General features: G+C 31.2%; 1 protein-coding gene across 1 annotated transcript; it reads right to left on the bottom strand.

The window, feature by feature from the left end:
• Positions 1–201: 201 nt before the first annotated feature.
• LOC129884741 (putative recombination initiation defects 3) lies at positions 202–5,574 on the bottom strand. The gene is made up of 13 exons (XM_055959025.1): positions 5,503–5,574; positions 5,326–5,399; positions 4,592–4,769; positions 3,525–3,669; positions 3,252–3,383; positions 2,988–3,040; positions 2,700–2,894; positions 2,541–2,606; positions 2,389–2,435; positions 1,669–1,795; positions 1,502–1,546; positions 1,174–1,255; positions 202–587 (listed from the first exon to the last, which is right to left on the bottom strand). Exons 2-13 carry the CDS (start codon positions 5,388–5,390, stop codon positions 481–483), a joined length of 1,242 nt encoding a protein of 413 aa, XP_055815000.1. The 5' UTR covers positions 5,391–5,399; positions 5,503–5,574; the 3' UTR covers positions 202–480.
• Positions 5,575–12,380: the final 6,806 nt, after the last annotated feature.

Raw genomic sequence — 12,380 nt, 5'->3', positions numbered from 1 at the left:
TGTTGTTTCTAAGTTATCATTCACCAAAGAATTTTGTTTTCCATATTATATACTTCTATCATGGTATAGTATCACACGCTGAAAATTTACTAGCATAATATTTACTCTCATAGTCTCATTAGCTAATAAAACAGCAAATACAGAAGATGCAATGACCTAACCAGTCAACTTTATGCAATTCAAAATTTAAAACGTTCGTAATGATTTTTCTTACGTAATCCCAGTGCATTACATATTCTTATATGCTGAGTCCGTTGACATCTCAGTACACAATCAACTAAGACTGAGTATTGCAGCAACAATACAGATTTTGGTTGCTACGTCATGATCAGTCATGGATTTTCTAATAATAATGAAAAGTTGAATTGCAAACATGTCCTATATCAACTAAGGAAAGACAGAAGAATCAATAATACATTTTTTACTGCTTATCAAATCACAGGACCTTGATTCAGCGGACTATAAATTCACTGTGTACCTTCAATCTATAATGATAGTGTGAAAATGCTTTCTCTTTCGCCTCCTTGCTTTCCTTAATATGCGTGCACTCTCTTCCTTTGCATCATCTAGTATACAAATCCCCGTGCCTTTTAAGGGAAAGACAGTTTAAGCACTCAAATCTTAGCAAATGACAAAAAAATATGAATGATTGTTTCAGTCTGCTTAAAAGAACACTTGTTGCTGCAGTTATGATGCTCAAAATTTCTAATTTTAGGACAGACTCGAAATATGACTATTTCAGAGTTTAGAAAAAGATTCCTCGGGACACTAAAACTGAGCGGGTTCAAATTCCCTACCGTACTCCAACTGACAAAGGGAAGAGAGGGCTATCAGTTTCTCTTTGGTTTGAGAAAAACTTAATAGTATGAAGTGTAACAAAGATGCTTCAGGCTTTTAAACATGTTCTGACCAAATAACTTATGTATTTGATTTCATAATATAAATCTTAGGCGTTCTGCTTGACTAGGAGTATGGAAAGGTCATTCTTGTCAGAGGTAACTCATGAGATATAGGATATAATTTCATATACATCTAAATATATCTTGAATCCATTAAACAAGTTCAACATACATGGGTTAGTAAGCACATTGATCAATTACAGGATGTAGAAATCACTTTGCTCATCGTGAAATCCTCAAAAATGAATGATGCAGGGTAAGAAGTGCAAATTACCTGCTCCATTTTCTTCAAGCAGGCAGGAAAAGTCTGCATCAATATCCTCATCAGATTCAATGGTAGCTCTACATTCCCTTCCCTGAAATGGGTAGCCAGTTGTCAGCTCTGAGAATAAGGGTGATGCAGTTTCAAGTTATCAAAAAATGTGGTGTGCTGAACAAAGTAGTTTTTGTTACTTCAATGTGAAGGCCTCAGAGATGGTGGACTATGACATATCATAAATGCAACATCAAAAACCCCATTTTTTTCTTTTTTGGATGTTTCATGCCACAAAGGAAGCAACTGTTGTTCATAACTCAACAATTAAGGACAATGAGGGAGTTACCTGTTGAAATGCTTCATTCTGTTTGTGACTTCTGATGGGAATTTTCTGCTTCATACAAGTTTGGTTAGTTTTTTACTGTAGTCCATCTTCCCATTTCATACAAAGGAAGCAACTGTTGCTCATAACTCAACAAACATTTATTTGCATAAGGACAATGAGAGAGTTACCTGTTGAAATGCTTCATTCTGTCTGTGACTTCTCATTGGAATTTTCCGCTTCATACAAGTTTGGTTATTTTTTACTGTAGTCCAGCTTCCCATTTCAATCTTCGGCGGCATAGTTATTTTCTGATCTCTGAGATTCATAGTTGAACCAGAGAAATGAAAAGAAATGTTTGGTGACTTGCAATTGCACCGCAATTAAGAATTAAGTCGCTCAATGTTAGAAAAATCAGCAAAACTTTGTAAACAAAAGATCTTTAAGATTTCTATTGAAGCTATAGCAAAGTTCTTAGAATTTTTCTTATTTCATTCGGTTTATCATGAAGGCTAGCTTTCGAGGAATAAGGGGAGTGCTTTCCTTTGCTTTCCCTTTCTTCCTTCTTATAGCTAATGTGAGAAATGGGATACTCACTTTCTGGTTATGATATGGATCAAAAGACACTATGCCGTGAATCTTCACATCTATTTGCCACCTAAGTAGTTCCTGATGACAGAGAATGTATCCTAGCCGCAAGTGTTCTCAAGTGTCAATACACACATGTCAAGAGGCATTGTGAAATGACTACCGCTTATGCATATTGCACACAAATGATGCAAATAATAAGAGAATCCATCAAGTGATTATGAACTTTGCATACTGGAGAGCTACTGATTAATAATTGCTACTTAAAGATTTCAAAACTAAGGCTGCAGTGATGGCGATGAGAAGGAAGTTTGAGAACTTACTTCTTTAGAAACTTCACTTCACGGGGAGGGCTACAATCATTGATGCCCTACAAATGTTCAAATGCACTAAGATTTCTGATTGCGTTCTTCATTACACTCAATACTCATAAAAATCATATGGAATTTGGAGAAAAAAGTTTTTGAAAACGTACTTTTGGTGGATCGACTGGAGCGGTTTCATGTTTTTGTCCATGACAATCTGGGCGGAGGGCAATTATCTGCAAGCAATAGGAATATAGATGAAGCAGCATTAACCCAAACACAGAGGGTAGCCTAAATATGAATTTAAAAAGTTTCAGTGTGCAACATGCCTGAATCTCTTTAGCCAAGGTCTTGCTCAAATCAGTTTGAAGTTGCAAAATGCACATCTCGAGTTTGTTGGGCATAGCTCTAAGCAGTGATGAAAGATCTCTGATGTTCTCTTGATCTTTGTTCTCCCTAAGCTCTTCAAACATGGATTTGAAGGTCCCCTCCAGGCTAGCTTTCAGATCTTCCCTCTCCTTGTTCTGGATATTGTATGTCACATGGATTAGGAAATGTGATTAAACAAACAGGCACTTAATTTCTGGATGTACGCAGAGCAGCTAAGCTATAGTTACCATCAATTGCAACAGTTCATCATGAGAAACTAACTTCGGTCGTAAGCTTTCCACTGAAAGAAAATTCAGAAGAAAAACAAATAAGTTAGATTTTGTTGGCCATTATTTTTACATCCACCGGAAATATTTGCAAGTAAAATTTTTAATTGGACCAGCAGGCTTCTCAAGATGAAATTCCACACTCGTCAACTGATGATATGGTCTCTTTGGAGTTCCTACTTATTTAGCAACATCATGTAAATTAAAACGGCAGTGAATACTCACTCTCCATCAATATCTCTTTTGTTCCCCGGTTAACTTGCATAATATCACTCTGAATAGAATCTAAGATCATTCCTTGCCTGCTTAATGAAGTCTCTACCATTCCAATTTTGTGTTCAAGTTCTTCAATCTGGTCTGTCCAGAAAAAGTAGAATTCATAAACATGTTTAGTCCAATGATTCCAGACACAAATTAGTGCCGAACTGGAGTACATTTTCCATAACTCTTAAACAGAAGTTGAGAGCATGTATTTTCTGGTGGCGGATTATGGCTTACATTTGTTTTCAGAAACTGACCATTTGCGCAAATAATTGGTCGAGGGTTTTGATAACTGCATTTGAGTCTCTTCTCGTGTGTAGTTGATATGAGGCAAACAGCTCATCCTTTTTGCTGAATTTTCTCTTTCTTGAGAACCCAATCTCTGCATTAAAATTATTAACAGTTACAGCATTTGTATGCTTTAAGATGTAAAATTCCCATAACACATATTGTTTCCTATGAGATGAGAAAAAGTTCCAATGTATAAAGTGGAAAGTTTTATGGAACTCTGTGTCCTAGCACTGGGCAGAGTTGAAAACAAGAAGTCATATGATCAATTTGAAAGTCAAGAGTCCATCAGTTAACTAATTGTATATGAACACCGAGAAGATCTACGACCTAGCTGCCGACAACCACTTCGAAGTGCACTCTGACAATCTCCTGTTATATCATATAGCAATAAGAAACATTCTGACAGACACGGCAATAGAATTTATGATTCACTGTCCAATACAGTAAAGATGGTAAATAATATCTACTTTTCCCTCCATCCCAATTTGTTTGACACTCTTTCCATTTAAGGACCTTGCAAAATATTGGCATCATTCATCTTTTATGCAACTTTCAGAACTTTCAAAGCTGTTCAAATGTACTTAAACTTCAATATTTTTTCAACCATCACTAATATAATATGTAAATCAAATACATCATATAAAGTGAGTGTCGTGTATTGACACAACATTTAACAAAGTAAATCATAGTCAGAAGCTAATCATCTATTTCAAGCAGCATAAAGCATACTAAAACAAAATTACACTCAAAAGGAACATAGGCAACAATTATCTACGGTATAACAGATTCAAGTCTTGCTAAGCATCAAAATACATTTTAGACAATCTAAAGCATTCTTCAGAAGTTGCTAACAAAAATGAGTTTTAGAAGTCGATCATTATCATTTCCTCACCAAATGAATCAGTTCCTTTGTATATAATTGTTAATTTAGAAGTCATAGTATACCAAAATGACATTTCGTTAAGACCTTCTCTTCGAATAACTAAGAGATAGGAGCGAGATAGAGGAATTACTTGCTCATTAGGGACAAAATCATCCAGAGAGCTCTGTGATAGCTGAGAGTAGATCGCTTGCTGAGATGAAAATCCCTGTGAGAAGGATTGTTGCGATTGCTGCTGTGACCGAACCTGTGACACTTGGCTTTTCCCGTAGAGCGAAGACTCCGCTGCACTTGGTACCACACTTGGCCTCCTTCTCATATAATCAAAATAGATTCAATAATGTTTTAAAATCTCTCTATCTCTCTTCATGCATGCATAGACAGGTATATGTATATATTTGTGTGTGTTTGTGTATATCGGACACGAAAACATCAAAAATATCTGTAATGTATGAGGAAAATCGCACAAACACGGAGAAGTAGGCCAAAACACAGAGGGGCTCCGCACTTAGCGTTCTTCTCATATCATCACACACAAAAAAACTCAATATTACGGCAAAATTTCTACCTCTCTCTCTCTCTCTCTCTCTTATTCATAAAAACATACATGTAACATGTATACATATGCATATGTGTGTATAGCACAGCACACAAAACATGGCTATATAGTCAATGTATATTAGAAGAAAACGCAAACAGAGAGATGCGCGCAACTTTACAGTAATACTCTCTCTACCTCGTTCCATCCATATAATCAAATTGTAATTTGTAGTGCATGTGAAGAAAGCGCAGAAACACAGAGAGGTAGGCAATTTCATGCTATACAATGCAAATAGATGAAATCATTAAATTAAGATAGATTTCAACCTTGCATGAGGAGGAAGAACAGATATGGAGCTGAGATCCGATGCTTTATTCATCTTCAACTTCATTTGCAGATACTATAAAAATTGAAATCTTCGAGAAATTAAAACTTCAATTTGGACAATTACGGAACCCTAACCGATGAAGATATAATCAAATATGTATATACATTTGGATTACCAGAGAGCTTTGAAGTTACTTTTTCTGTGATTTTGCTCCGTCGAACAGTTGGAACTTGAAGTTGAAAGTGTGATCTGCGTTGATAATCCAGCGGGAGAGTGGTGGGGTTTATATATAGGGAAGATTTCAAATATTTTGTGGAAAATGGTACAAATGGGCCTATCCTGTGATTTCTGGGTTGCGGTGGACCTCTACTGATAAGTTTGGGCCCAGAATCGTGGCCCAGTTATTCATCTGATTATTAGGCCCGTTAAGTCCAGACAATTTAAAAGCCATTTAAAAGAGGGAACTCGTACTTTTGGTCACTCGGTTATTGATAAATTCTGATTTCAGTCCTAGTGATGTATGACTCAACATATTCAATTTTTGATTAGTTAAAATCTATGTTTTAGTCCCTTTATGTAATATATTTTTGGATTATTCTTAGAACTATACAACAACATACCCAGTGAATTTCCACGAGTTGGATGTGGGGCAGAGTGTACATAAAATTTATAACTATCTCGTGAAGGTAGAGAGACTGTTTTCAAAAGATCTTTGGCTCAAGTGCAACAAACTCAAGTACAAAGAAGGAGAAAGCAATGTAGAAGGGAACAAGAATAACAAAATAAGGCGACAATCGAAACATAGCAAACAATTGACGATGCTATATATCAAAAGCAAAAACTACAATATTCTTATAACTATATTACCTTCAAATGTGGAGTAACAATAATACAAACTTGAAATAACACATAGATGGAACTAACTATAGCGTATTTGTGAATATTAACTAACAAATTGATTGAAATTGTACATTTTAATAAATTGAAGGTTAAATATGTTTACTCAAATATCACACTCACATGTAATACAATCCTATTTTACTAATTAAATTTAAAAGACTAAAAATATTATTAACCTATTTAAAATATATAATTCATCCGCAAAAACTAACTCAAAATCAGAAAATGAACTAAATGAAGCCATATAGTTTGGAGCAATTGTGAATAACAAGTCACACCAATATATGTTAATTTAAACATATATGTAAAATATTAACACTGTCAAATATCTTTTTAAATACTGGAAAAATATATATTTGAAGGCCTTATGCAAAATAAAATGAACTTGTCACTTGATCATAACTACTGACCCTGAAATTTTAAAAACATGCATACTTTAATTGCTTGTAATTATAAAGCATTATTTGGTAATTAGGAGTTGGGTCTGCATATTCAAAGTTATACAGTATACACTATCATGTACTAACTAATATACAGTATTAATGGGACTGGTGATTGATCAGCTTTGACTTTGATTGAAAAACAAACAAATATGATGTGATGTTTGAGCAAATTCCATGACCATATTATCAGTTAATGGCACTATAGTACATCCTTACGTTTGAATAATCAGATAAAAGAATAATAATTTTGTGATATCATATAAGATTATTTTATTTTGTATTTGATAATGAATATTATTTATTTCGTCTTATATGATTATTTTATGAGAAATTTTTACAAATAGCAAATTCTAAGCTTTAAATAGGACTCTATAGCTACATTTTTAATATTTACAAAACACAACTATACTTTTATTTGCTATACCTCTATTCTGTATTTTTTTCATGATGCATACAATATATACAGCCTAATTGAATGTAATAAATTAAGGATTATATTTGGTAAACTCCCTTAATTTACTCCCTCATTATTCCTATTATTTTCAGGACTCTTTACTCTTCATTAGCTCTCGTCTTCCTGAAATTCAAAAACTCATCAACTTTCTTTGTTTGTTTTTCAAAAACGTTGATACATCTTGTAAGGAAATTTGGAGCAGTTCATAATCATTCTTTCATCATACTCTTACAAAATAAAACTCCTTTGGAGACATCGCAGTTATTATACAAACCAAAATTGTTCAAGTAAATGACCCCCTATTCCCATCCAAATATAGTCTAGTTTAAATTCCAAATCATAGTTGAATTTGTGATGCTCAACATTTATTATTTCAATTTGTAATACATAATTGTGAGATTTATATGTCGAAAAGCTGTGGACACAATTTTGGTATATCATTTCAATTGAATAAAAAATGTTCAAGGATTTGAATACAAATTTGTACATTATATAAATTTGAATTTGGATACAATTTTGATACTTTAATGGTGAATTAAGTTTGGACTATAAAAAAAAAAGAATTTTTATGTAATTGAATTTGGATACAACTTTGATGATTTTTGGTGGTAAATACACTTATGTAGTTTAACTAAGAATGAAATACAAAATAAGAATAAAATACAAATTGAGACTGAACTAAAAAAATATATTTATAATACAAATAAATCTTGGATTCAAATAATTTTAGAATACAAGTAAATCTGCGATACAAATAAATTTTGGATACAAAGAAGGTATTTATAATATAAAAAAGGGCAGCCCGGTGCACTTAAGCTCCCACTATGTACAGAATTCGGGGAAGGGCCCGATCACAAGGGTCTGTTGTACGCAGCCTTACCTTGCATTTCTGCCAAAGAGTATTTATAATATAAATAGCAAAAAAATAAAAATAAAATACATAGTTACTTGTTCCAACGAGATTCTGATGAAAGATCTTTCGAAGGATTTTTCATTTTGAAAAAAAAAAAATAGGAGCAAAAATTTATAATAAGAGAGAATCAGGTGGAATATAGAGAGAAAGGGGAGAATTAAAAGGGAGAGAGATAGTGTGTGTGTGTAGGAATATGTAGAGGCACTATTGAATTAGAAGAGAGCGTGTGGATTTGGGGAGAGAGTGTGTATTCGATTGAGAGAAAAAAACATGTACTTTAAGATTATAATTAAAATTAAATATTTTACTATAAAAATAATATATAGTCTTTTTTTATAATATTTTTAAACTATAAATATTATACATAAATAAGTTGATAATTTTCCTTCCATAATTTTCTCATACAGTATCAATGGGCCTGGTGATTGATCAGCTTTGACTTTGATGAAAAACAAATTAAAATGATGTGATGTTTGAGCAATTCCATGACCATATTATCAGTTAATGGTACTATAGTACATCCTTACTTACACTGGGTCGTATTAATCAGATAAAAATAATAATTTTGAGATATCATATAAAATTATTTTATTTTATATTTAATAATAAATATTATTTATTTTGTTCTATATAATTATTTTATTTCATTATTTTAATATAAATAGTGAGATAAGTTATTTCATACGAAAAATATAATATAATAACTTCATAAAATATCTCAACTAACCAAACGAACTCTACCCAATATAAGGTTAAATGTCTAATGAAAATGTTAAGCGATAAAAAATACATATAGTTGTGGAGAGAAAGAATACATGCATGAACGTTCCCGCTATTTACATTGAATCAATAAATTTAATCATAGTAATTAAAAGTAAAGTGAAAATATATATCAATATATCACTTAACTATGATTCAATTATAAATGTATATAAAAGATATACGTCTTGTAGTCCAGTGTATGATTTTATTTTTTTTGTACTGTAGTAATTTACCTGTCAATTTCAAGAACGCGGCAAATCAATTTATATCATAAGGTTAGAGTACCATTGATGAGACACGTAATTAATAAGTTCTACTACATCAGAGAGGAAAAAAATATGATGAATTGAGTATCTCATGGAATATTCCTTTTATATCACCAAACTTGGTCCTACAATATCGACTTTTATGACATTTTTTTATGTGTTTTATGGCATATAATATAGAGTTGAGATCGACATTGAAGGAATTATTTTAACATATATTTAAATAGCAACGCAACGAACTCGATAGGTTGAAATATTATCGTATAGAATATTATCGTCATAAAATTATAGTGGCTATAATATTGATAACCCAAATGCTAGCGTGAAGAAGAGAAGTATTGACTATAATTAAATTGCGTATAAAATAGCAACTTGTAATATATTCTTCTTAGTTAATTTGATATATACTTGTTATTTTGAACAAAAAAAACTTCATGTTTACCTTCACATTTTCAGCCAATTTTCTTATATTGTCCTTTATATTGTTATTGCCACCTCAGCTCATAAAAGTCAAATAATTGCTCGATAGGAAGAATTAATTGCTTTGAAATTGCGGTATAATTTTGTACGTACAACTTATTTTACACTGTATATTTGACATTAAACTAAGTCATTTTTTCAAATTGATTTGAAAAGAAAAAAGGAAAGTGTTGGTTCCTGATTTGAGGCTATAATTTTAGTTATATGAATAAATGATATGTATAAAAAATTTCATTTTAACTAAATCATTAATTTCTAAAATATAGAATATAGAAAGTCATATTCTGTCTCCCGGTTTTTTTTTTTCCTACCCCAACTTATTAGAAGGATATAATATTCTTACTTATCCGCCTACATAACTCGAACCTTCATTGAAGGTACTCAAGCACTAGATCGAGCAAGCTACCATTTCAAAAACTCAGTATTTTAAAGTATTGGAACGGATTATAAGAATACCTATTTTATTATTATTAGATATGATATCTTCTTGTTTTAAATGTTGTCTTTTTTCGTAGGCATTTTCAGATTGACACAACTATGCAGATGGAAAAGTGTGATAAATTTTTTTAGCCCAAATTAATATTTGGCCAATTTCTTTTTCTGTGTACACCTTTAATAAATTTCAAATTGTAAATTGTAGTAAGTCGTGTTAATGAATTCTTATTTTCTTGCTAGCTCGAAAACGAAAATTATATTGTATGTTAAGAATTAATTAGTATTTATTTACTCGTTATGTATTTATGTTGTCATCAATGAGGCTTATTTTGGCCAAGAGAAAATTAACAATATAATCTTAATTAATTATATTGAGAACATTGTGTGTTGATGGGTTCATTTATTTGTTGTGTTAAGACAAATTACATTAACTTACAATCTACTTTGGTCCAATTTACATTAAAGTCCCTATACTCTTCAAATTATATTATTTTGCATACTAGAGTATTATTTTTCATACTAGAGTATTATTTTTCATACTAGAGTATTATTTTTTGGGCTAAACATAATGATAGAGAATATGCCTTTTAACAAAAATCAAGGTTATAATGGAAAATATTGAATGTAACAAATGCAAGGTTGTAATTCAAAAGGCATGTTTGTCATTTTCATGTTAATTTTTTGGGAAATTCATTTTTGATATGTGTAGGGGTAATAGGCCATCCAATTAGTTACAGTGTGTATTCGATTTATCCGGACAACTTTAGAATGCATTTGATATTTTTTTCCCCCTAAATTTTGTTTAGCTATCACGAATTTTAAATTAGAGATTATAATAGTAATAATTAAAGAAAGAAAATATGTAATGCATGGCTTATGTCATGGACCATGTTAAACAAGCTTCAAATTATAGCAATGTGATATACGTGTATTTGTACAAAAATGATAATAAAAATAATTATTATTATTATCATATATGGAATATAACAGAATAATGGGTGTCGCTACAAAAGTAATAGGGAGCCAAAAAAAGGTAGGCAAAGAAAAGGTTGATTAAATTGCAATCACAATTCACATGTATGTAAAGCATGCTAATAAGGTTGATTAATTTTAAATCATATTATATATACATCAAGGCTCAAGCTTGTAGCGATGAGTATTAAAATGAAGAGAATAAATAGTGAAAGGTAAAAAAAAAAAACTTATTTACATAATTTATGAGCAAATTTGACTTTTTAATCACAATATTATAATTGAGCTTGCAGCGTTAAATTAAGTTGTAACTGGATTATATATATATATATATAATTCACTTTTATCTGATAATTTATATGCATTTGTTCTAGTATTGTCATTTAGCCTTTTATAATTTATTACCATTCTAACTTTACCTATTACTTGTTCACTATGGTTTCTCACCATAAATACGGTTGATCTATGTTTAGAGGCGAATCTTCTTATTACTTTTAGTTTTAACAATTCTTTAATCTGTTTACTAAATTTTTCTCTATCTTCATTGCTAGCTTCTATGGTTGCTGTCTTTATAGTGTATTCAGGGTTGATAATGTCACATGATTTTATTGCAACCCCAAAGGATTAATGGTTTTTCTCCAATTATTTCAATTTCATCTAATATTGCTATTATATTATTTAGATCTTTAGGATTTTTTATCATTCCTATTTTATTTATTCTTTTTTGAAAATTATAGAAATCAGTTTCTATATTTATTAGTGTATAATCTTTTTCTACGTCATCTAGATATGATTCTTCTAAGTAATCATTGTTTTCTTCATATAGGTTGTTTTTTAAAGAGAAATTACCTTTTTCTCCACAATCGTCACAACATGGCGTTGGATTTTTTACCGATCTGGGGTTTTAATGTCTTTAATCTCAGATCTTTCTTTTGTATGAAATTGTATAGTTTGTACTGGAGTATAAGTTGTATTTCTAGATATCATTATTCCATCTCTGAAAAATAGACAACTTCCATTATTTTTTATCAAAAATTGCAAACTGTGGCCGATAAAGACTCATCAAACCCGTTAATGGCTGTCACTTTGCCCAAAAGTGAAGACAAGGGTTGTTCTTTCACGAATAAGACTACCTAAATCTTTTCAAAAAGACAATTCAAAAAAAATGTAATTAAAAAGAAAAAAATAACAAAATAGAATCCATAATTAAACAGACTCTAGAACAATTCTTCAAGAATCACGGACAAGATAAACATATTATTAGCAAAGACTGTCCAAGTCCAAGTCCAAGTAATGATAGACTAATCCCTAATTCAGATGAAGATGTTAACAGTCCAGTAAGAACTCCAAGTTCAGACGAAAGTGAATATGAAAGTAATAATTATCAAAATGTCCAAGATCCATATGAAGATGATGACTCGGGAATAA

The sequence above is a fragment of the Solanum dulcamara genome, chromosome 4 (genome assembly GCF_947179165.1).
Source record: "Solanum dulcamara chromosome 4, daSolDulc1.2, whole genome shotgun sequence".
Classification (NCBI taxonomy): domain Eukaryota; kingdom Viridiplantae; phylum Streptophyta; class Magnoliopsida; order Solanales; family Solanaceae; genus Solanum; species Solanum dulcamara.
This window is presented reverse-complemented; position numbering and strand designations above follow the sequence as displayed.